Source organism: Hyperoodon ampullatus (assembly GCF_949752795.1).
Source record: "Hyperoodon ampullatus genome assembly, chromosome: 20".
In the NCBI taxonomy this organism is placed as follows: Eukaryota; Metazoa; Chordata; class Mammalia; order Artiodactyla; family Ziphiidae; genus Hyperoodon; species Hyperoodon ampullatus.
Genome location: NC_136933.1, coordinates 14,464,729 through 14,491,507, shown reverse-complemented (window position 1 = coordinate 14,491,507; position 26,779 = coordinate 14,464,729). Strand labels below are relative to the sequence as shown.

Below are 26,779 nucleotides of genomic sequence, written 5' to 3'. Positions count from 1 at the left end.
CATCAGCAGTCAAGCGGATTAAAGTTTTACTGAGCTCTGCCCACCAGAGCAACAGTCAGCTCTACCCACCACCAGTCCCTCCCATCAGGAAGCTTTCACAAGCTTCTTAGATGGCCTCATCCAGAACAGGGCAACAGGAGAAGCAAGAAGAACTACAATCCTGCAGCCTTTGGAACAAAAACCACATTCACAGAAAGACAAGATGAAAAGGCAGAGGGCTATGTACCAGATGAAGGAACAAGATAAAACCCCAGAAAAACAACTAAATGAAGTGGAGATGGGCAACCTTCCAGAAAAAGAATTCAGAATAATGATAGTGAAGATGATCCAGGACCTTGGAAAAAGAATGGAGGCAAAGATAGAGAAGATGCAAGAAATGTTTAACAAAGACCTAGAAGAACTAAAGAACAAACAGAGATGAACAATACAATAACTGAAATGAAAACTACACTAGAAGGAATCAATAGCAGAATAACTGAGGCAGAAGAACGGATAAATAACCTGGAAGACAGAATGGTGGAATTCACTGCCATGGAACAGAATAAAGAAAAAAGAATGTAAAGAAATGAAGACAGCCTAAGAGACCTCTGGGGCAACATTAAACACAACAACATTCGCATTACAGGGGTCCCAAAAGGAGAAGAGAGAGAGAAAGGACCACAGAAAATATTTGAAGAGATTATAGTTGAAAACTTCCCTAACATGGGAAAGGAAATAGCCACCCAATTCCAGGAAGCGCGGGGAGTCCCATACAGGATAAACCCAAGTAGAAACACGCCAAGACACATAGTAATCAAATTGGCAAAAATTAAAGACAAAGTATTGAAAGCAGCAAGGGAAAAACGACAAATAACATACAAGGGAACTCCCATAAGGTTAACAGCTGATTTCTCAGCAGAAACTCTACAAGCCAGAAGGGAGTGGCATGATATACTTAAAGTGATGAAAGGGGAGAACCTACAACCAAGATTACTCTACCTGGCAAGGATCTCATTCACATTTGACAGAGAAATCGAAAGCTTTACAGGCAAGCAAAAGCTAAGAGAATTCAGCATCACCAAACCAGCTCTACAACAAATGCCAAAGGAACTTCTCTACTGGGAAACACAAGAGAAGAAAAGGACCTACGAAAACAAACCCAAAACAATTAAGAATATGGTCATAGGAACACACATATTGATAATTACCTTAAACGTGAGTGGATTAAATGCTCCAACCAAAACACACAGGCTTGCTGAGTGGATACGAAAACAAGACCCATATATATGCTATCTACAAGAGACCCACTTCAGACCTTGGGACATATACAGACTGAAAGTGAGGGGATGGAAAAAGATATTCCATGCAAATGGAAATCAAAAGAAAGCTGGAGTAGAAATACTCATATCTGATAAAATAGACTTTAAAATAAAGAATGTTACAGGACACAAGGAAGGACACTACATAATGATCAAGGGATCAATCCAAGAAGAAGATATAACAATTATAAATATATATGCACCCAACATAGGAGCACCTCAATACATAAGGCAAATGCTAACAGCTCTAAAAGAGGAAATCAACAGTAACACAGTAATAGTGGGGGACTTTAACACCTCGCTTAAACCAATGGACAGATCATCCAAAATGAAAATAAATAAGGAAACAGAAGCTTTAAATGACACAATAGACGAGATAGATTTAATTGATATTTATATGACATTCCATCCAAAAACAGCAGATTACACCTTCTTAAATGGGCATGGAACATTCTCCAGGATAGATCACATCTTGGGTCACAAATCAAGCCTCAGTAAATTTAAGAAAATTGAAATCATATCAAGCATCTTTTCTGACCACAAAGCTATGAGATTAGAAATGAATTACAGGGAAAAGAATGTAAAAAACACAAACACATGGAGGCTAAACAATATGTTACTAAATAACCAAGAGATCACTGGAGAAATCAAAGAGGAAATCACAAAATACCTAGAGACAAATGACAATGAAAACACAACGATCCAAAACCTATGGGATGCAGCAAAAGCAGTTCTAAGAGGGAAGTTTATAGCTATACAAGCCTACCTCAAAAAACAAGAAAAATCTCAAATAAACAATCTAACCTTACACCTAATGGAACTAGAGAAAGAAGAACAAACAAAACCCAAAGTTAGCAGAAGGAAAGAAATCAAAAAGATCAGAGCAGAAATAAATGAAATAGAAACAAAGAAAACAATAGCAAAGATCAATAAAACTAAAAGCTGGTTCTTTGAGAAGATAAAATTGATAACCCATTAGCCAGACTCATCAAGAAAAAGAGGGAGAGGACTCAAATCAATAAAATTAGAAATGAAAAAGGAGAAGTTACAACAGACACCGCAGAAATACAAAGCATCCTAAGAGACTACTACAAGCAACTCTATGCCAATGAATTGGACAAGCTGGAAGAAATGGACAAATTCTTAGAAAGGTATAACCTTCCAAGACTGAACCAGGAAGAAACAGAAAATATGAACAGACAACAGACCAATCACAAGTAATGAAATTGACACTGTGATTAAAAATCTTCCAACAAACAAAAGTCCAGGACCAGATGGCTTCACAGGTGAATTCTATCAAACATTTAGAGAAGAGCTAACACCCATCCTTCTCAAACTCTTCCAAACAATTGCAGAGGAAGGAACACTCCCAAACTCATTCTATGAGGCCACCATTACCCTGATATCAAAACCAGACAAAGATACTACAAAAAAAGAAAATTACAGACCAATATCACTGATGAATATAGATGCAAAAATCCTCAACAAAATACTAGCAAACAGAATCCAACAACACGTTAAAAGGATCATACACCATGATCAAGTGGGATTTGTCCCAGAGATGCAAGAATTCTTCAGTATATGCAAATCAATCAATGTGATACACCATATTAACAAATTGAATAAGAAAAACCATATGATCATCTCAGTAGATGCAGAAAAAGATTTTGACAAAATTCAACACCAATTTATGATAAAAACTCTCCAGAAAGTGGGCATAGAGGGAACCTACCTCAACGTAATAAAGACCATATATGACAAACACACAGGAGACATCATTCTCAGTGGTGAAAAACTGAAAGCATTTCCTCTAAGATCAGGAAGAAGACAAGGATGTCCACTCTCACCACTATTATTCAACATAGTTTTGGAAGTCCTAGCCATCAGAGAAGAAAATCAAGAAAAGAAGTAAAAGGAATACATTTTGGAAAGGAAGAAGTAAATTTGTCACTGTTTGCAGATGACATGATACTGTACACAGAGAATCCTAAAGATGCCACCAGAAAACTACTAGAGCTAATCAATGAATTTGGTAAAGTTGCAGAATACAAAATTAATGCACAGAAATCTCTTGCATTCCTATACACTAATGATGAAAAATCTGAAAGAGAAATTAAGGAAACACTCCCATTTACCATTGCAACAAAAAGAATAAAATACCTAGGAATAAACCTACATAGGGAGACATAACATGTATGCAGAAAACTTTAAGACACTGATGAAAGAAATTAAAGATGATACCAACAGATGGAGAGATATACCATGTTCTTGGATTGGAAGAATCAATATTGTGAAAATGACTATACTACCGAAAGCAATATACAGATTCAATGCAATCCCTATCAAATTACCAATGGCAATTTTTACGGAACTAGAACAAAAAATCTTAAAATTTGTATGGAGACACAAAAGACCCCGAATAGCCAAAGCAGTCTTGAGGGAAAACAAAGGTGCTGGATGAATCAGACTCCCTGACTTCAGACTATACTACAGAGTTACAGTAATCAAGACAATATGGTACTGGCACAAAAACAGAAACATAGATCAATGGAACAAGATAGAAAACCCAGAGATAAACCCACACACCTATGGTCAACTAATCTATGACAAAGGAGGCAAGGATATACAATGGAGAAAAGACAGTCTCTTCAATAAGTGGTGCTGGGAAAACTGGACAGCTACATGTAAAAGAATGAAATTGGAACACTCCCTAACGTCATAAAAAAAATAAACTCAAAATGGATTAGAGACCTAAATGTAAGACCAGACACTATAAAACTCTTAGAGGAAAACATAGGAAGAACACTCTTTAACATAAATCACAGCAAGATCTTTTTTGATCCACCTCCTAGAGTAATGGAAATAAAAACAAAAATAAACAAATGGGAACTAATGAAATTTGAAACCTTTTGCACAGCAAAGGAGACCATAAACAAGACGAAAAAACAACTCTCAGAATGGGAGAAAATATTTTCAAATGAATCAACAGACAAAGGATTAATGTCCAAAATATATAAACAGCTCATGCAGCTCAATATTAAAAAAAAAAAACCCAATCCAAAAATGGGCAGAAGACCTAAATAGACATTTCTCCAAGGAAGACATACAGATGGCCATGAAGCACATGAAAAGCTGCTCAACATCACTAATTACTAGAGAAATGCAAATCAAAACTACAATAAGGTATCACCTCACACCAGTTAGAATGGGCATCATCAGAAAATCTACAAACAACAAATGCTGGAGAGGGTGTGGAGAAAAGGGAACCCTCTTGCACTGTTGGTGGGAATGTAAATTGATACAGCCACTATTTAGAACAGTATGGAAGTTCCTTAAAAAACTAAAAATAGAATTACCATATGATCTAGCAATCCCACTACTGGGCATATAGCCAGAGAAAACCATAATTCAAAAAGACACATGCACCCCAATGTTCATTGCAGTACTGTTTACAATAGCCACGTCATGGAATCAACCTAAATGCCCATCGACAGACGAATGGATAAAGAAGATGTGGTACATATATACAATGGAATATTACTTAGCCATAAAAAGGAATGAAATTGGGTCATTTGTTGAGATGTGGATGGATCTAGAGACTGTCATACAAAGTGAAGTAAGTCAGAAAGAGAAAAACAAATATCGTATATTAACGCATGTATGTGGAACCTAGAAAAATGGTACAGATGAACCGGTTTGCAGGGCAGAAGTTGAGACACAGATGTAGAGAACAAACGTATGGACAGCAAGGGGGGAAAGCCGTGGAGCGTGAGGGGTGTGATGAATTGGGCGATTGGGATTGACATGTATACACTGATGTGTATAAAATTGATGACTAATAAGAACCTGCTGTATAAAAAAATAAATAAAATTAAAAAATTAAAAAAAAAAGAATTTATTTGAACCCTTGCCTGAAGTGTCACAGCCTTACAACAATGAAAAACTGGAGACAGGGAGACTGTCTTAAATCCTTTCTTTTCTTAATCTTGTGTTTGGTGGGGGTACCCAAGCGTTTTGAATAACCAACCAGCATATATTTGAGAATTTACTATGTACCATTAACAGGAGCTTTCTAGAGGACCCAGAAAACCTATACAATACTTCCCATATTTTAGTAACCTTAGTTTTACTTGGTAAACAAACACTAGCCCTGTGTTCTAATTTATAAAATAGTGCTGAATTGACATAGGTGTTCAGAAAGGAAGTAATCGTCAAGGCTTCAAGTAATCAAGGAAGATTTCTTAGAAAAGGTGAGACTTGCACTGGATCTCATAATCCAGAAAGGCAGAACGAAGGGCTTCTCTGAAAGAAGCAACGTGTACAATGAACATAGACTTTGGTCTGAGTGGAGTAGTCTTTACTGGGGTATCCTAGAAAACAGGTTAGGACTAGGTAGTTTTGATCAAATTATAAACATGATTCCAAAGTTTAACATTGTCTTAACAGTCTTAAAATTATTCTTCCTTTATGATTCTTCAAAGTTTTAAAAATGGAACCTTTGAATCTTCAAATCAGGTTTTTGGTTAAATGTGTAATTCAATTAGGGCATTCTATCATAATCATTTACTAAAATTAGAAAAGAAATGTAATTAATTACTTTGACTATCTTTGCTTACTTATTCTGTTGTCTTTATATTCCGGGAACAAGTTTGGTAGAACTCATTCATCCAAAAGTATTTAATGTGCATCTTCGACGTGGCAGGCAGTGAACATCAGGCAAGAGTCCCAGCCCTCAGGGACCTTACAGAGACCCCTAGTTGTGAGGAGAGTGGCAGGGAGTGGAGGATGGACAGGAAGACAGCCGTTCAGGGAAAGGATGGGTATGTTAGAATTTTCAATAAGGTGGTCAGAGAAAGGCAACCAAGAAGATGGTATTTCTTAGAATCAGTAAGCAAGAATTAATAATGAATAGTCTGTGGTATTTTTCAAAAAGGTTTGACAGTTGATTTTTCTCATAATTTATTCGCTAGGGTAGAAGGGAACAAAAATAGCTACTCAATCTCATGTGCCCACCCAATGATTTTTCAGATGAATGCACTGGACACCCTTGGTCAGACTGCTTTGCATAGAGCTGCCCTTGCCGGTCACCTGCAGACCTGCCGCCTGCTACTGAGTTACGGCTCTGATCCCTCCATCATCTCTTTACAAGGCTTTACAGCAGCACAGATGGGGAACGAAGCAGTGCAGCAGATTCTGAGTGGTAAGTTCAAATAGACATTGCATTCTGTTCTTCCTCTTCCATGTCTGTCCACTGATAAACTCCACAGACACACTTTGTGCCCCTTGTTTTAAGTGGCTCTTTGGAATATTTTCTTTGCCTGAATATTTTTCCTGGCTTTCCTTGCTTGCAGTTTAGCCTATGGCTCTGCCCATCAGCCTATTTTGGTGGGGTTGAGGTAGGTGTCATGAAAAGAGGCAACCATTTTCTTTAATTTTTTTAGTGTTAAGTTGGAAACCTGACTTATGGGTGCTATGATCAAAGGTTACTTAAAACTCCTATAAACAGTGTGGAATTACGGTTGCTCCAAAATCTATCAAATAGGGAAAATTACAAATCGTTCATATGGTAATGATCTTTTAATTACTTGTTCTTACATGTGTTATATTCTGCTTTCTGTAATTCTTAACTTCATTGTACTATTATGATATTATCTTGTCTTTCCTGGTTTAAATATAATTATAAAATCTTACTGAGTGTTACAGTGCCTACCTAGTACAGTGTTATATACTTTAAGTATCTAGTTTATTGAGGGCGATCAAACATAAAACTGTTACAAAAATAGATACCAGCTTCCAAAGCCCCCAAATCAGAGGAAATATCACAGCCTGCCTACTGAAAAATGAATAAGAAGTTACAAAAGAAATTTAATATACTTGACTCTTCTTTCTCATTCTTTTAATTTTTTCCATGGATTATGTCTGCTGTAGAATGACCTAACAAACTGAAAGAGTAAAATGGAGTAGGCTACAGGCAAGGAATCAGAAGTCTGCTACTTTCCCTACGTATAACGCAGTAGTTCTTTTCTTCATCAGACGCAGCGTACCCTCTTTATTATGAATATTTTATAGCATCCATTTACTATCCAGAAATGAAATTCATGGATATTATGACCTAACTATAACAGAGACCTTTCCAAAAATCTTTATTAAATGCCCTATGTATAATAGAAAGGGAAAATGAAAGTAAATTACAGTAAAATAATTTATAATTGTTACAATAGTGATAGCTAGGGCATGACTCCACTAGAAGACAAAAATTAACCCCACACGTTTCTGAAGGGCCCCCAAAAAGTACAGCCCAGTTAAGAATCACTACTATACATGGACACAGGGGACCTTTCCAGACTTACAGAGCATGGTACGTGTTGTTAGAGCTGAGTCAGAGCTAACCAGCCTCATAAGAGTAACTGTGCCACATTGTCAAAGCTGTTGATTTGGTTTATTTTCCTTGTGTTAGTTCATTCTTAAGTAGTGGCATTCTACTTCAGTCTTAGGTGATGATCTCTAGACAGTTAAAGTTAGACCTATCTAGGCCATCTTCACTATCGATACCAATAAGATCTGTCTAAAGGAATAAAATTTGCTATCATAGGATTTATAGCTTCAGCTATGAAAAACATGCCTTCATTTAACTTCCTGTTTCTACAGAGCAATAGAACATTTCCTTAAAGAAGATAAGCACTCTTTGACTAGGAAATACTTCTGCCTTCTCAGTAAATTCTAATAATTTCTAAAAGGTGTGATTTTTGTTTCAAAAATTTTTCTCTTATACTTTTGTAAGAACCATTTAGTAGTGGATTTTAAGTTAGTTTATATAAGTTGTAACCATAAATCAGGCAAACATTTATAGTTATTACATCAGATTTTCTAATAATACTATACATAGTTTTTAGAGGTAATCGACAAAATGGTGAGGAAAGGATTGAATAAATTAATCAGATTAGCTCCAGTAATGCTTTTAAAACGTCTTCTAAATGAATAGTTAGAATATGACTGCTGGTAAAAGATAAATAGTGAATCACAAATGAAAATTTTTTCAATTATTTTGATAATTCTTAAAAATTGATTAGTAAGATAAAGCATTATATAGGTCATTAAATGCCTAATTTAGTATGTGTCAGAACTTTTTAGTTTAGTTCTTCATATTTTTTATTGATCTGGAAAGATAATACAAATATTAGAAATTAACGGTAAAGTCTTGCCCTTAGATTTTTTTAAATGAGAATTATTTTTTATTTGGAAGAGGATATAATTTTTTAAACTAATATTTCTGCGAGAAACTTGTGTCTGTAGTCTGTAGACCATGTACTGGCTGAACTTTTCAACTGTACCTATATTTACTAATCCAATTCCAGGTTATATCTATAATGACTCCTGAAAGAATACATCAATCATATAGAATGTATAGTCAGTTATTGGGGTTCTGTTCTGGGTAATATTTTAAAGATTCATTTTAAAACACCTGTTAATACCAGGTTTGAGATCCACTTTTAGAAACCTGCACTTTCAGCTCCCAAGTCTATAGTTGCCAACAGTTTACATTAGTAAAGTTTTCTGCAGACTAACAAATGCAATAAACTTCCTTTTAAAGAAAAATAATTGTTGATATTTCAAAACTGTATTTCATTATATGAAATACTCTCATCTTTCCTCCCTTTAATCTTAGCATTTTATCTGCTAAGTATTATTATTATGACTAAATAAATACAGTTTATCTTCCATTGAAGACTTCCCATAACTTACTCTGTAAAACTCACTTCCCTGAATAAAGTACTTTAGAAAGAGCTGAAGTATTTCTTCTGAAATCTGAAACCTTATTATAGCATCACTTGATCTTCCCATTTGGACACTGGGCTCAAGGAAGGTGTCTCTGGCCACAGGATATTGAAATCTTAAGCCTGGAAGAGAATTTCTGGGAAACCAACCAACGCTCACTTTATAGGTGCGAAAACTAAGCTATCAAATGATTTGTCCATCATCACAATAGAGCCCAGTCTAAATCCAGGTTTTCTGGACTTAAGTTCTTTTGTGTTACATGAGTGTGTACACATGTGCATTATAAAAGCCACACTTAATGTCCATGAACATACTTTGGGTGATAAGCATTGTTTTCTTTAAAAATCTTTTTATTAGGGCCAATGTATAATGAATTTTTGGTTTGTTTATAGTATTGGATTAATCAGAACAACTTATTTGTTAGCCTCATAACTTCTAGACTTAACAGCCTGATTTAATTATATTCTATTTAACATTTGTATCACACCTCTTAAGACATTTTAAATTGCATTTCCCTAAAGCCATAATAAATGTGAATTAAACAAATTTCTGTATTTAGTAGGCCTTTTTTGTACACTGATTATATTTTCTAAGGTCACTGATTTCAGAAGTATTACTTCTGTTCCATATTGTAGAAATTGAGACCAAAAAGAAAGGCTAAACATTAAGTACTGAAAGTTGAGTGGCTTCTCTCGGTTTACATAACAGAATCTATTGCAAAGCTTCGCTCCAACACTTTGAAAGACCAATGTATCATAAAGATGTCCTTGATCTCATGGTCCTATGTTTCTCCATTCCCCTTTGCCAAGTTTTGACCATAAAATTTGAAAGACAGAGTAATTGGGATGGAGAAGGATTTGTGTGTCCTAAAATTTGTTTGAATTTGGCTTATGATAAGGTGGATATAGATTGAAGTAAGACACCACAAAACCTTAAATTAGATCTTAGAAATTTCTGACACCTTAACCTCTCTCTTTCCATTCACCAAATAATTTTCCCTCCTTAGCTGCTCTGTGATTCCTTAAAAACCAACAGTACTCTTTCCTTTCTTTCATGTGTAGAAAGTACACCTATACGCACTTCTGATGTTGACTATCGGCTCTTAGAAGCATCTAAAGCTGGAGACTTGGAAACTGTGAAGGTAAGGCAGCACTTTAATGTCTTGGGTAGCTCTGTGGAACCTTTGCTTACCAATTCATTTTAAGCTTGTAAGTGAAACTACTCAAATCCAAACAATAAAAGGGATGAGCAGAGTAGATCCATAAACAGGAGAGATCTTTAACTGTGAAGGTTTTCCTAGTATGTGCCGTACATTAAACCACTTTCTAGTCACTTTACTTCTGGTTATATGAATGCTCTTTTTATTTCCACTTTTATTAATTAAAATGTTATTTTGGCCACTTTTATAAATTTCCAAGCTAGTTCAAGCCCAGGTAATAGTACAGTAAAGTTTGAAACAATGTTCTTGACCTTTTCCAAGAGATTCTCACATTTGCTCTAGGAAAGCATCCTTATGATCCTGCAACCATTTGGAATTAATTATATGCAGAAGATGGATCTTCTTTTCTATGTCATTGCTTGCCAAGGAAATTTTATCAACCTTTACTTGTGGTGTAGAAACAATGATTATAGATTGAATTTTTTCAAATATAAAATTATATTCTAGTATTGAATATGCCTTTTTTAAACACATACACTTCCCATCTATAATCATTCATGTGTGGATGAAGATAGCAGAAAGGGATATGAGTTTTGTTTTTGTTTGGGGATTGGTCTTGTAGTTTTATTTTTTTTTTCCTTTTTTTAAAGAAAGGCTAATTGCAAATTTGGTATTAATCTTACCAGCTTATTTTTTACAAACTAATCTTGCTCATTTCTTATTGTCATTTCTTATTAAGCAAACTTGGTTTTGGTAATTTTTAGCAAACAAATTTTAGTACTCTCGATGATGTATACTGGTTGAAAATGACAGTAAACGCTTTCTAAACTCTGTTGCCTAGAAATTTTATTTTTGTTGCATTATGTGGCTACTTCCAACCTCTCTTCCATCTTACATTAACATCTAAGTTATTTAAAGGAAAATAGTAAATTTCAGTCATAATAGCCACTAGAGAGAAATTGTAAATTTCTCTTAGATCTGAAATTATATATATTTTTTCTTAAAAATACCTTTATCATTAGAAATGTATCCTAATAAAATCTTAAAATATAAAAGTGATTAGGACTGGGCCTCCCTGGTGGCGCAGTGGTTGAGAGTCCGCCTGCCGATGCAGGGGATACGGGTTCGTGCCCCGGTCTGGGAGGATCCCATGTGCCGCGGAGCGGCTGGGCCCGTGAGCCATGGCTGCTGAGCCTGCGCGTCCGGAGCCTGTGCTCCGCAATGGGAGAGGCCACAGCAGTGAGAGGCCCGCGTACCACAAAAAAAAAAAAAGTGATTAGGACTCCTTTTCTGTATCACAGCATGATAACCCCAGTGCTAGAATTGCTATAGTGGCCATTATAATTAAATTAATAGTTTATTATTTTTTTAATGTGTAGGTTTTAATTCCTACATCTTGTATGTATTAGAAACCATGCCACAGCTTCCAGGTTTCTTAAACAATCCATTCACAATAAAGGCCAAATATATTTTTATGAATAGAGTAGAAATGGCAGAAGAAAACAAAGCACAAATTAAGTGAGAATTAAGCATGGTAAACTTCCTTCCTTAGAGGCTTTAGAAAGCATTAGAAATTAGTTATTAGAAAAAAAGTCTGTTTGCTGAGTAAAGTATTTGAGAAGCAGGTAGGAAGGATGTAAAAATTGCCTTGGCATTCAAAAAGAAATTGAAATAGAATAGAGGATAAAGAACTTCCAAATAGTAGAAAGCAAATATTTAATAAGCAGAATTGGCTTTCTTTTTGTTAATAAAAAAATAAAATAAGGTAAAATAAATTGGGTTTCATTCCCTCCCTCATCCCCATTTTGCCACTGTTCTCTGCAAAGGAAAAAAAAAGCTAACTTAGAATATAAAGAACTAGAATAAAAGCAGCAGCAGCAGGAAGCAGCTTCGATCATGTAAGACACCATAGAAGGTGTTTATTGTCAATTTTTGTAGCCTTTCTTTCTAGTTTATGTATTTATTTATTTCTATTTAATTTTGTTTCTTGATTCTATAATTTATATATTAATAAAATATATAAAATTTGTCACAGACTCAGTTGTCGTGAAAAGATATAACCTGGCCAGATGACAATGGCTCTTCAGATTTTAGTCTCTCCCTTATGCCCAGACTTCCTTCTGTCATATAAAAATTGTACCACCTGAAAAGCCCTGTTTTTACCCTACCAGCCCCTCCTCAGTATCTCCATAGATATCTTCCAGGTTCAGAGTTTTTCTATTATAATAGCTCATTACAGTGAGCTATATATGAAAGCCCTTGCCATCATACCTGTAACCTAGAAAATGTCACCGTTTTTCTCTGCTTTTTTAACTTAAGAATTCTTCTTTTCACTACCTCTGTTCTCATCACTTCCCTGAATTTGGGTAATTAAGTAGGTAAGCAATGATGTAGCAAGAAGATCAAAAGCTTAAGAATCAAGAAAGTGGGGTTTGAGTTTTTATTCTACCCCTTACCAACTGTATGAAATAGGATGTCACTTAATTTCTCTGAGCCTTGGTTTATTTATCTGTAAAATGGAGATGATGATTGTTTTCACACGTAGATAATAATCCTCTCACTGAAAAAATATGAAATTCTTTATAAATTGTTCCTCAAATATTTTTATTGTAGTCCATCTGTCACCATCAGCGATGCAACTGCTCTGGCCTAACTTTGCTTCTACTGCTTTGTAAGCAAACAGCTGAGCTTGTGCTGAAATGATAATATTCAGAAGGAGAATAGGTGAAAGAGAAGAGATTTGGAGGATACAGCTGAAGGAGATAGAAGGCCAAAAACTAGAATATGATCAGAATCAATCTGACTTGTAGACTTAGACAAATATCCCCTCAAAGATCAAGTAAAACATTGTTGCCTGCATGGCTTTGCTGAGATGGATCAGAGGGCCAAGTGGATGGCCCAGACAGAATTAATGTAATTTTTCCAGAGCCTTCTTGCTTGCCACGTCAAAGGAGGCAAGAATTCTGGGTAATTCTGCAGTCAACCAGGGTTGGTCTTATTTGAGCAAAGAGTGGCTAAGAGCGTGCTGGTACAAGCATACAGGCTGTTACAGGCAGCCTCGGGGAGGAAAGCCTTATAACTATGAAGGAGGAAGGCACCATTTGCCTCGGAAATGCTTGCCTTATTATGGGTTTTTCTTTCTGATTAAGATTTTGGCCAGGAAATGTTGAAAAAGATTAAATAGCTCTGCAAACGGAACATTTGTAGACACTGTAATGCCAAACATCGTGCTGATTTTTTTTTTTTTTTTTCGGGACGTGGGCTTCCTCACTGTTGTGGCCTCTCCCGTTGCGGAGCACAGGCTCCGGACGCGCAGGCTCAGCGGCCATGGCTCACGGGACCAGCCGCTCCGCGGCATGTGGGATCTTCCCGGACCGGGGCACGAACCCGTGTCTCCTGCATTGGCAGGTGGACTCTCAGCCACTTTGCCACCAGGGAAGCCCTCGTGCTGATTTTAAAACATCACTTGTATTATCTAATCTTTGGAAAGAAATATTCATTAGAAAAATACAATTTATCCAAGATGTCTGCAGTATTTTGGAGCGAGTTCTATGAATAAATACTAACGTTCTTTTTGTGTTTGTCTGTGTGTTTGTGCCATAAAAGCAACTTTGCAGCCCTCAGAATGTGAATTGCAGAGATTTAGAGGGCCGGCATTCTACACCCCTACACTTTGCGGCAGGCTATAACCGTGTGTCTGTCGTGGAGTACCTCCTACACCATGGTGCCGATGTCCACGCCAAAGACAAAGGGTATGCATTAGAATTTCACTGTTTGGGATTCATTTTCATGATACTTAAAATTTCTTTTCTTTATATTTTTGAAGTTTTAGATATTTTTTCCCTATTAAAAAAGTAATGCATGTTTTTTTTTAAGTTTAAAGCATAAATTAAAACATTATGGAAATGTATAGTATAGAAAGTGAAAAGTCCCTCTCACTCCACCTCCTAGAGATTACAGCATCAAAATTTTGTTGTAACCGTCTGGAGTTTTGAAGGACCTGTTGCAGTGTGTGTGCTGTTGTGGTGGAGCTTATTTTTAATGTAAATGATGATGTCACTGCACACGGTCTGCTTTGCAATTTGCCTTTTTCACCCAGTAGTATATCTTGAATGTCTTTCCATGTCAGTACTTAATAGTTCATTTCATCCTTTTAATGTCTATATATAGTATTTTATTGCATTATGTACGTGTGTTTATATAGTTTGTAATTTATTGTTCATCCTTTTTTTTGCTATTAAAAATGTTTAATCTCCTCCTAAAAGAAGCCACACATCCCAAAGTCATATTAATAGAAACATAATTTTATTTTTACTCATTCAGATATTCTCTATTTTTATATTAGTTTACTGAACTGTTTTAATTTATCTAGACAGAGTTTTAAAGCAACCGTGGAAGCTATTTAGAAAAGCAAGAAGGAAGTTTTAACTGAGATGAGCTTCCATATCCTGAGTTAATTTCATATCATCTCAAAATATAAATAAGCACCTTTCTGTGTAATTACATACCAGACTGCTGTAGAATTAAACCACACAACTTAGACCTCAGTCAACCATTTTGGGTTTATTTATCTTTTAAAAGGGACACATCAGACATGAATATTTAATAATATTATCACTAGCTCTTTCAAAGTATTATGGTGCGTTAAAGAGGAACCAACATTTGTTTCTATTGCTATCAGCGCCGCCCCCCCTTTATTTTTGGCCGCGCCGTGCGGGATCTTAGTTCCCCGACCAGGGATTGAATCTGCACCCCCTGCATTGGAAGTGCAGAGTCTCAACCACCGGACCGCCAGGGAAGTCCCTCTATTGCCCCATTTTAACAGTCAGTATTTTTGGTCTCAAAACATTAAAAACAAAAACAGAAAAACCTGATCTCTCTAAGTAAAAAGGTACTAACTTGATACCTTGTGTTTGCTGCGTACTAAGTGCAACTTACACTTATCCTTTTGATGCACCCCTTTTTATGGGGACATCTTTGTCCTTTTAGAATACCAGTTGCCTTCCAATCAGAACTTAGAGTCATCACAGGATAGTTTGCTCATCTGACTAGAGTTTATGGTTGATTTCATTATTTTCTTTACTGAATACTGAGGTTTCTCTATCACTTGGATTTTGAGTTTTCATTGCTTGGCACCTAAATATTTAAATCTATGCACAGAAACCACTACCAGATTATTAACAATAAAAAAAAAAAGCCAAAAACAAAAGGTTGAACTTGCCTAAGTAAATAAGTTAGATTGCATTGTGTATTTTATAAGTAAGCAAGCATACAGTTTTCACTAGGAAGACCCAAATGGAAGAAAATCTGAGAGATGATAAAACCAGATTATTAATTAGTTATTCCTGAAATCACTTTGTAGTGTTGCTCTTTATATTGCCAGGATGAAACCTGAATTAAAAATATTATAATAGAACCTTTTTTATGGATATATCTATATGTATTTTAAGAATAAAGATTGCTGTGAAATTTATATCCATCACCAAGAAACAAAGCAAGGTCCTTATATTGAAAGGGACATTTTTGAAGTTTTTGAAATTGTTTATCCTTATTTGGAAGTGGATGATAATATCTTCAAGATCAGAGGAGAATTTTTTTTTTAAGTGAGTGTTCAGTATAGTCAATGCCATAGAGAATTATTTTTATTATACATATCATCTTAATGCAAAGATTTGTTGTGTGTCTTTAAAATAATTTTCTTTCGTTTAGTGGCTTGGTGCCTCTTCATAATGCTTGTTCATATGGACACTATGAAGTAGCTGAACTCTTGGTAAGGCACGGGGCTTCCGTCAATGTGGCTGACTTATGGAAATTTACTCCTCTACATGAAGCGGCAGCTAAAGGAAAATATGAAATCTGCAAGCTACTTTTAAAAGTATGTAATGTTTTAAATTATAAAGTAATTATATTTATTATTTGGTTAGGACATAAAATTACATCAGAGTAAATTATTCTATAATACAGTACAGCAAGTGCTGTAGAGACTGCTTCCATTTTCTATTTTAGGGGGGATGTTTAAGTGTGATATCATGATACTCACGTAGCTTTGAGTAATGTCTGAAGTACCTTTCTGAACTGACTTGATTATGTTGAGTTCATCACAGTTCAACAAGGTAGGTTTTGGAAAGAGTTGAATTAGTTTGCATTGCTTATCTGATACTTACAGTATTAATATCAGAAAACATTTGTACGAGAAGAACCAAGTTTTTCCATGAAGTTTGATTTTTTCTTCTTACTAGCTATTTTATTATTGTTAATAAGCTCATTTCTAATTATTAAGCATTATTTAAATATTAAAGGATAGGAAGTTAAGTTAAAAGATGTGAAATTAATTAAAAGATGTGAAAAATGACTGGACATGTATTTATGTCATTTTCTCTTTTTTTTTTTTTTTTTTTTAAACTAGAGAAAACCTTGTCCTGGTTAAATATAAAATTCTTCTCCTGCCACTTTCATGGGATCAAGTATGTTCTTATGAGTTTTGAGAATAACACTGTATTTGATACTCATTTTTATTATCACTGGTTAGTAAGAAATAACTTCTAGGACAATGTGAATTCATTGTCTAGGTTGGTTATTCCAGATTTCTCCATTGGGCCTATAGCAGTCTGTGTCAGGAAGATTCTTGACTTTTATTGACCTTATTTCATAGGTATAGATGATTAAACTTTTAAAATCAAATTAACTGTTAATACATTTCTACCTAATTTCATGATAGGTTCTAAGACTTACAATGGAAATATTTTTAAATTACCAAACTTTCTTTTTATTGATTCCATTTAGAATTAAGTACTTTTTCCACCTGTGTGTCTTCCTCTTCTCACTTCATCAACACTGAATATCTCTATATAATTGAAATCTGGTCAACATTAATATCCAGGCCATGATTAAAAGGAAAAGTGGTTTCTGAAGACAGCTTGGAGTCTGAGAAAGTATATGATACGGAAAGTAAAAGGCACTTGACACCTTTCCCACTCACCATCACTGTTGATCCTGAGGCTTGGGGCTTTGGTTGGGAAGTATTGATAGTTAGAAAGCTGATCCAGTATATTGCTGAGTAGGAATTTTGCAAGAAAGACCGAATATTGCCTCTGTTTTTCACAATGCGTATAGAATAGATAATCTTTCTTTGGACGAGTGAAGGTGAAGTTAAAAATAAAGAAACAAAACAAAGATACTGCAGGAAACACAAACCCCATTTGGTTATTTTGTAGCATGGAGCAGATCCTACTAAAAAGAACAGAGATGGAAATACACCTTTAGATTTGGTAAAAGAAGGAGACACAGATATTCAGGACTTACTGAGAGGAGATGCTGCTTTGTTGGATGCTGCCAAGAAGGGCTGCCTGGCAAGAGTGCAGAAGCTCTGTACCCCAGAGAATATCAACTGCCGAGACACCCAAGGTAGAAACTCAACCCCTCTGCACTTGGCAGGTAAGCATCACCGGCACTTCCAAGGCTCATGATCTTTCTTAGATACCTAATACAGCTCACCAGAAGATGAAAGAAATGCTGAGCATGAAGAGTACTACTCAGAAAACGCTGGATTGATGTTATTTTAAATAATTTCTTATTATAAATTATATAAATTTCTTATTGTAAATGTCTTATTCTTATTTATGTGATAGTAGTATTAGCTTTTAAAGCAAAAAGTATTAATGTTTTCTGGTCCTTATCATTTATATACATATTTTTCTTTTTCTTTTAAGCTGACATTTGCCTTTTTTCATTCTAACAGCAGGCTACAATAACCTGGAAGTCGCTGAATATCTTCTAGAGCACGGAGCAGATGTTAATGCCCAAGACAAGGGTGGTTTAATTCCTCTTCACAATGCAGCATCCTATGGGGTGAGCATGCTAAAGTTAAAGTCTAGAAAACTTTACTGGTATTTACTTATTTGTTAAATGCATACCATGCCTGCAATAAGTAGATATCTAACCAACAGCATAATTTAGCACAATTTTAATCTTACTATTCAGAGTCTTTCTAGCCTTCTCAGTTAGGCATAACTATCTTTTGGCCAAGGACCATACTCTTTTATAGCTTTTTGCTCTCTTCACATTATCTAGCACAATAATTGGTATGTGATGGCTGCTCAGTTAATATTTATTGATGTAGATAATAAATCTTAACTCTACCTTAAGTAGATTTTAGAAACTATGAAAGCCAGGAGGTTCCTCTATAGGCATGGAAATTATGCTTGCTTATGTTTATCCTCAGCATCTTAGAAAGATTCAAGAAAATGGTTGAGCTATTGGTGTATATGGTTTCAAAGAGTTCAGATGACTAGTTGAAACCCCACAGTGAAAGTCGCAATTGATTCTTGCAAAGCCCTGTAACTGTAATCTGTAATCATCAGCTGAAAGAGGAAGAGGGTTGTATTCCAGTACCTTGACATTTGTTGGACTGACTGCCTGGAAGTCATCAAGGCCCACTTTAGATCTGATGAATCACACAGGAAGAAGATGAATACTTTTGTGCTTGTCAGAATCCCTATTTGACTGTAAAGATGCACACGTGCCAGAATGTACATACTAGGGGCTCTCATAGATGGAATCATTATTGGTGAGGACAGTTTCTAGATTTGCAAAAGCCTGACAGACTGTAAGTAAAAACTAATCACCATGATTTCCATATTCTCTTACTCTCTTCTCCCTTGCCCTTCATAATGAGAATATCTGCATCTTCTCATGCCCCCTCTCAAAGACCAGCATTTCAGGGAGATGACATGTCTGAGTGGGAATAATCAAGGAAAGCAAACAATCTAGTTTTAATTTGGACAGAAAGGAAAGAAAATTTTAATTCCAAGTGTGATATATGCTAATTGAAAGTTATCAGATTTAATAAATATATTATTAGTACTGAAATCCTCTTGAAACTTCTGTATTTGAAGTTATCTTTCCAAAGATAATTAATCCTTTATTAAAATCATTAGAATTTTCTTTTAGCCTTCTTTCATATAAAATTCTCAATTTCACTGTACAAAGTGTATTTCTACTGAAGACCAGGCATGCTAAATATTTACTGCTAATATACTACATATACATGTATGTATAATCCTTTTACCTTTGAGTTATAAGTATAGATATGTATCATTTGGAGAATAATGTCCAGTACTTCTTAGCATGATCCTTCTCTCCATATTGTATTCCATGTAGCTAAGCCTCAGTTAAAAGTTTATCAGTTAAGAGTTTATAAAGCTGATGGGATCAGTGTCTTTTAACTTCTGTATAAATCTCCTAATGAGTGAGGATAGGTGTAGGCAGTAGAATTATACTTCTTGACTTGACCTAATAAAACATAAACTGTCAACTGTGTAGACTATGTTGATCTATGTACTGTGTTTCCAGTATATCCCATACTTTGTGGATGTGGAAAAGTTCAGTCCCGTCAGTCTTTTCCTTTCATAGCTTTCATAGTTGTCACTGAGGATGAAGAAAGTAAAACTAAATTTTTAAGGTTTAAGTATTTTACCTTTTAATTCCCATTCTTCTGATGGGAAAGGTGTTGAGATTCTACTTATTACACATATGTGTCAATTTGTGACCAGTGTGAAAGAAAGAAAATTTATAGTGGTTCTCTTTTGTGGCTAAATATAATAAGGTAGAGTGCAGGACGGCCTTGTCTTTGTTCGTATTCCCTTGCAGCTCTCTTGCCATTAGCTGAGGGAGTGTAATGCAGTCCGCCTCCTGACCAGAGGCCCGCTGTTCCGTTTTCATAAACTTATTTCACCATTATCCACAACTCCTGCTCTCCTCTTCTAACTCCAAGTGAGAAAGATCATGAGCATTTTTAGTTTCATTCTCTCTTTTTATGTTATCCTGCTTTTTATCACATCCCTACTGCTGAGCTCTTTGTAAATGAATGTAGCTTATGGAGGTAAAAATGAAGAGAAAGTTCTCCAGGCTGTGTAGAGGGCATTGGGTAGAGGTTTCAATCAACCTGGTTCATCCCATCCTCCTACTAAAGAATGCTGATGAGCTAGACAGTATGTTTGTAGCAAGTGCTTTTGCCTCCGTGTGTGGGTGGATTTTTTGACTCACTCTAAAAATCCTTCTTGTATTAAACTTGGAAACTTAAAAATCAAATATCTGTGAGCTAATGACTATGTACTCTTATTCACTAAAACCTTTACTTTGATGGTTTCTTGACTTTTTTTGGTTACCATGTTTTTACCATGTACAATATATACCCACCCTCCCAACCCCAGTAACATCTCATAGTGATTTTCAGTTGGCAGTAGGTAAGGTCATTCCCTCCATTGAGAATCTCTGCTCTGTGAAATAATTTTATCTAATGCAATTTGTATATCATATAACCTGTTGTCAGTAACCACATCAAATCTGTATTTATCTCAGTCTCAATTAGTAGACTTAAAATAAGGACCAAGGTTAACCATGATATAAAAAATGTTTAAGCTGCTTTATCTTACTTTAGCTAAGGGGTAGATATAATTATATTTTCATTATCTCTAGACATATAAATCCATATGTCTTTCCAAAGCCCCTTTTTATTCATATAGCACATAAGCCTTGGCTGGATATTTTAATGAAATTATAGGGCTCTGTTAGGGTGGCAGAACTCTGGTTATATAGTATTAATATCAATGATGCTTGGACTGGCCTGGCTGCATGATGTATATGATGTACTGCCCTGAAATGATAGTTTTGTGAAGGAGATTTTGGTGGCACTTTTTATGGAATAGAGGCTTCTATATTTAAAATAAGGCTATTGGTAGAGTAGTTTTAGGTATAGGGTTACCCAGTGATCTCTACTTAAATAGCTTTTCCCTGATATCATACTCTCTGCCATTTTCAACTTGTCAGGAAATGACGCTTGTGTTTTAGTCTAGCAAGACCACGCAGGCAGATGTGGCGAAATGGAGACCTGAATTTGGAGTCTGAACATCGGGGATCTAGTCTTTAATCCTTTCCTCCATAACCCACAAGTCTTCAGCAAGGGCCTTAATCTTTCTAATCTTCACTGTCCTCACTAGTAAAACTTAGATGCTGAGACCGTCTTTACAGGGTTATTGTGATAATTAGGTAAGACCATGCATGTGGAAAGTACATTCTGTCCAAATCCAAGGGAATACAGTTATTATGAGATAACTCGATCCACACAGCCCTCATACTGGGCTGGTCAGAATAAGGTCTGTGTGCCACTTTTACATCTCACAGCCTTAGGAATTAGCTGTATGTTTGACCAGCTCAATATCAGTATTAAATAGACAGATTAATTGACTTCAGTAGTGGATAATGACTGGTAGCCTGCAGATAAAATAATTGTGTGAGATACTTGAAATTACCTAAAGTTACTTAAGCTGTTATTTATTGGTCATCATTCTTTGATACATATTTTACCTTTTTTCCTCTGGAGAGCTCAGTCAGCTCTCTGTGTGTCTTTGGGCCTTTTTATATAGAAAGAACTTACCACTTCAGTTTTTCCAAAAGGAGAAACAAAGACATAGTTTAAGAAGTTTAAATAAAAGTTACAGATTTCATGAGAGTATATATTAATGGTAATGTGCATTATCCTGTTTAGTGTTTTTGTATTATAATGCCTTATATTATTTTTTAATATACATTTATACAAGACAACTAATTTTTTTGCTCTTCAGTAGATATAAGGCATTGATATTTATTTACCACACAGCATGTAGTTTTCTATTATCTCATAAGAGTAAATCAATTTTGCTGAGTTTTCTCTCTCAAATTTTTCATTTTTTAATGCTTTCTCTAAAATGTATAATGTTAGGGGAATTTCATGACATTATCGTACAATTAAATTGCTCTAACTGGAACCCAAACACGTTTCTCTTCTCCCTACTTCCCAACTTTCTAAAATTAAATTAGGGCCCTTGCAGTGTTTTTATGTTGCATTTGTCGTTTAAAGCATTTTGTGTTGCAGCTGAATTTTGAAACCATATTAAGTTGGCTCCTGGAAACATTCCAGCAGAGTTCAATTCCTTTTCTAGACCTTCTAGTTCAATACTTTCCTCTTATGTATTGTATAGGACTGAGCTGTAGCTTATTTATTGCATTTGTCAGCCTTAAATTTCAGTTACTTTTTTTGCCCCAGTGGTGTGGCTATTTAAAAGATTTAAGAATTGTGTTTTTAGTCTACTTGGGTAACAGTATATTTCCTGTTTATTGCTGTTTCAGATGTTTGTCAGCAAATTTAATAAGCACGTAATTGGTTTCTCTAAGCATAAACTATAAATTTAATATAAAGAAAGTTTAATAATACATACCATATATATGATTCATTTTATACACACACACACATAATTTTCCCTGGACTGTCTAATTTTGGAAGCCTATACAAATTAGTCTACCAGATTATATTATACTGCCAACACAAATGGGAGTAGAATAAAACTAATCATCAGGAACCTAGTTTAAACACCCCATAACCTTACTGGGGAGAAGCTTGAAATTACTCTGTGCTTTTGGGTTAATTGAACAAAAATAGCTATTCTTTTCAACATATATCCTTTGAATAAGGGAGATTAATCACTGGGGTCTATTTTGTTTTAAGTGATTTTGATAGTGCTACAAATGTTACCTATTTTTATCTTTTGTGTTAGAATCAATTTTATAATCATGATATATCTCATTCATAATCCCCAGAAGATCACAGAACATGGCCTGTTCTCAGAAGCCCTAGTCTGATTATGCTCTTCGTTGTTGTTGTTGTTGTTGTCTTTATATTGTCAGAGCAAATGTGAAAGCTTTCTTAGAAGTTGTCTGATTTGTATTTTCCTCTGTTTTCTGAAATCACTTTTCCTAAAATTAACAAGTATTTGTATTATATTAAAAAAAAAACACCAAAAGTACTTTAATACTACCTCAGAAGTACCTATCCTTTTTGAAGTGAGTGTCTTCAAGAGAGCAAAGAAAATACTAAGGAATTTTAAAGGAAAATTTGAAGAAACATGCCCTAAATTCTATCCTGGGAGACTTCTGTCCTTACTTTCCCCACCTCTTCCCATTCTCATGAAATTCAGCTTCAGATAGGTATTCAGCAAATGTTTGTTTGGTGGGTGAGTCGGTAAGAGAGAGTAAGTGAACAAGTAAGTGACCCTCTTATCTGTGCTCTGACCTTTTGTGTGAAACCATTTACAGAACATCATTACTTAGATGTTGTGCCTCAGAAACCACATACCCCAAGTGAACCTTCCTTATAGTTTCATTCCTAATTAAACTTCTGCTACTCAATTTCTGTTAATGCTTCCATCTACCTTTTTTTTTTTCTTAATCTTCTAGACCAAATTAAAAAAGAAAAAAGGCAGTCACCTTTGACTTTTTTTTCATCTTTCTTCCTCTGTGGTTAATTTGTCTTTCTAAAACCCGATTGTTTTGCCTTCAGAATTTCTCAAATTTAGCTCTTCTTTCCTATTCTTCTCTAACCATCACAGTTGAGGATCTTATCACCTCATGCCCAGGTTATTAGTTAGTGCGTCTGCAGCTGACATTTCCTCCACCCCCTAAGTCATTTTGGCTCGACAGACTAATTTTTGTAAAATGTTGTTTTGTTATGTTACTTTCCCAAAGGCTGAAGAAATAACATTGAGAATCTTTGAGATGAGTGTTTTCAATAATAGATCAGGTTGCAATAGATTAGAAAGAGAAATGGGAAGATAAAGAGAAGCAGTGGTTATAGGATGCTGGTTTGAAAAGTTTGACAGACAGATTAGCCCATTATTAGGAAACTTGGAGTCAGGTAATAGTTTCATCTTATATGTTTATTTTTAAGATAGATCTGAATATAAGGCTGAATAAAAAAAATTTTTTAAGCTCCCATGAAGAATTACAGGGTAACAGAATAATTGTGGAATTGATATTTTAGAGGAAGCAAGAAAAATGAAGTCCAAAATACAGGTGGAGGGGTGTAATGAATATTCTTTTTTTATAGAAGAAACTTCTATTAAGGATGAGAATAGAGATATAGAGGGAATGAAATGTTAAATAAAAACAAGCGTATGTGAAGGAGCTTTACCAAATAATCTCATTCTTACCTCTTGCCATCCTTTTGTTTTTCTTCAGCATGTGGACATCGCAGCGTTACTGATAAAATACAACACATGTGTAAATGCAACAGACAAGTGGGCATTTACCCCTCTTCACGAAGCAGCCCAAAAAGGCAGGACACAGCTTTGTGCCCTACTCCTGGCACATGGTGCAGATCCAACTATGAAGAACCAAGAAGGCCAGACACCTTTAGATCTGGCAACAGTAAGTCCTCGTTTCAAAATATTTAGAATTGCTTGTTAGACTTTCAGAAATGACAGTAAATTCCAGGGCTTAACAGGTTTACCTCTAGTGGTGCATATATCTCCTGGAAGAAGAACAAATTTCCTTCCTTATGAATTTTTTTAAGTTCTCATTTTTATATCATTTAAAACTATTAAGGCAAACTAAGCAGTAAGTTAATTTTTTTGCCATACTTAACTTGGAGGGAAAACATGAATCATAGAAAAACTTGTATATAGATTGTATTCGTAAAATATCTCAACACCTTCTACTTTGGCTTATTATTCTAGAGCATCTGATGTTCCTGATAATTTACCTGAGGGAGGTGAGATAGTCAAAGAAAAAATTATCTTCTAAGCAGTATATCATTCTTCTGAAGATGGAAAAGGAAACTGATATATTGTAGAAATAGTTTCAAAATCAAGAATTAAATTTCTGTGGTTAAATGCTATTTAACTACAGAATTAAACACAGTAAAGAAACATCTTTCCTGAATTTTCTGGAAATCAGGGAGTTACTGTATGGTCACATAATTTAGAATTTTTTAACCAAAAAACTTTTCTAAGCCACATTCTGTTTTATATATCTGTTGCTGAGTAACAATTTTCAAAACACTTAGTAGCTTAACCAAAACCAAGTGAGTGGCTAATACAGTGCCACTCACAGTTATAATTCCTCACAGTCCTCTGGGTTGGCTGGGCTCAGCTAGGCGGCTCTGCTGTTCTGGCAGCTCCCTTGAGCTGGGAGCTCAGCTGAGGCTGCAGCATCTCGGATGGCCTTAAATCCTACAGTACCTCTCTCTGCGTAGTATCTCACACTCAGTGGTCTAGTTCAAATTTCTTTACAGCATGGGAGGATGACTTCTAAGAGAAAAAAAGTAGAAACTGCCAATCCTTTTAAAGCCTGGCTCAAAAGCCTCAGAACATCACTTCCTCTACATTCTATTGGTCACAGAAACTCATAGGCAACCCAGATTCCAGGGAAGGGAGGTGCCACCTCTGATGGAAGGAGGGGCACAGATGTACATGGAAGAAAGGATTGATAGCTGGCTCTCTTTGGGGACAATCTCCCACATACTCTAACAACAGTTGTGCCTAGCAGACTGTAGAGTTCGTGAATAAGCTAACCAAGATAAGTGCCGTCCCTTTAAAATTTCACCAGATTTTAATTGTACATTAAATTATTAAGTATGCCCTAAATAACTGAACAAAAATTATTGTAGTTGTTAAGCATAAACAAAACATATTATGTGTGGAAACTCCTTCTAAAGAAGAGATGATTGAGAATCAGCATTCTAAAATGTGCTCCTTTTTAGATGAAAGGTGAAATATTTTATTTTTTTAACTCTATTCAAATCTTTGTTAATTTACATGTCCTTTGAATACATGTGTAATAAGTATGAACAATTGTGTGCACACTTTTCATTTAGTGTTAAAAAGTATTTCTAGGAGTCAACATAGTTCACATTCTTGGATTTTTTTCATAGTTAACTTTTTTCTGTGTGTGCGGTGAGAATACTTAAGATCTACTCTTAGCAAATTTCAAGAATATAGTACAGTACTTATATAGGTACTTACAGTACTTATTAACTATAGTCACCAAGCTGCACACTAGATCTTCAAAAGATGAAATATTTTTTTTAAATTGTATAGTTTCTCCATTCTACCTATTGAAACTACTGGGACTCTTTGGAGCTGTGCATCAGAGAAGGAAGGAGGAAGGAATGATCAAAAACCAATAGGGAATAATGGAGCATTCATTAAAGAAAAAATTCACTGAGCATTTTGTCCTTAGTGAGAAACTTATTGTTTTAAAATGTAATTTTTTTGTGTTATTTTATTTTATTTATTTATTTTTTTAGGCTGACGATATCAGAGCTTTGCTGATAGACGCCATGCCCCCAGAGGCCTTACCTACCTGTTTTAAACCTCAGGCTACTGTAGTGAGTGCCTCTCTGATCTCACCAGCATCCACCCCCTCCTGCCTGTCCGCTGCCAGCAGCATAGACAACCTCGCCGGCCCCTTAGCAGAACTGGCAGTAGGAGGAGCGTCTAATGCTGGGGATGGCGCAGCAGGCGCGGAGAGGAAGGAAGGAGAAGGCAAGTACACCTGTGAACGCGAATTGGTTTTGCGGTTTTAAATGAACAGACTCACTTTTCTATCGGTAATTATTGAACACCTCACTTAAAGACATCCTGTCTGTAAGTTTTCATGTACACAACAGCTTATAAGAAATATGTCTTCGTAGAATAAATTCTTTGGCATCTACTTTGTTCTTACTTACGTATAT

General features: G+C 35.4%; 1 protein-coding gene across 1 annotated transcript in view; it reads left to right on the top strand.

Annotated features, from left to right (window-relative positions):
* Nucleotides 1-26,779, top strand: part of TNKS (tankyrase) — a gene marked incomplete at its 5' end in the record, with an annotated part of 174,371 nt that overhangs the window by 125,767 nt on the left and 21,825 nt on the right. Inside the window, 8 exons of the mRNA XM_079726472.1 lie at nt 6,327-6,498; nt 10,136-10,215; nt 13,840-13,985; nt 15,943-16,108; nt 17,448-17,667; nt 17,972-18,081; nt 24,283-24,471; nt 26,351-26,600. Coding sequence (XP_079582598.1) covers nt 6,327-6,498; nt 10,136-10,215; nt 13,840-13,985; nt 15,943-16,108; nt 17,448-17,667; nt 17,972-18,081; nt 24,283-24,471; nt 26,351-26,600 — 1,333 coding nt within the window. The remainder of the gene's footprint in view (nt 1-6,326; nt 6,499-10,135; nt 10,216-13,839; nt 13,986-15,942; nt 16,109-17,447; nt 17,668-17,971; nt 18,082-24,282; nt 24,472-26,350; nt 26,601-26,779) is intronic.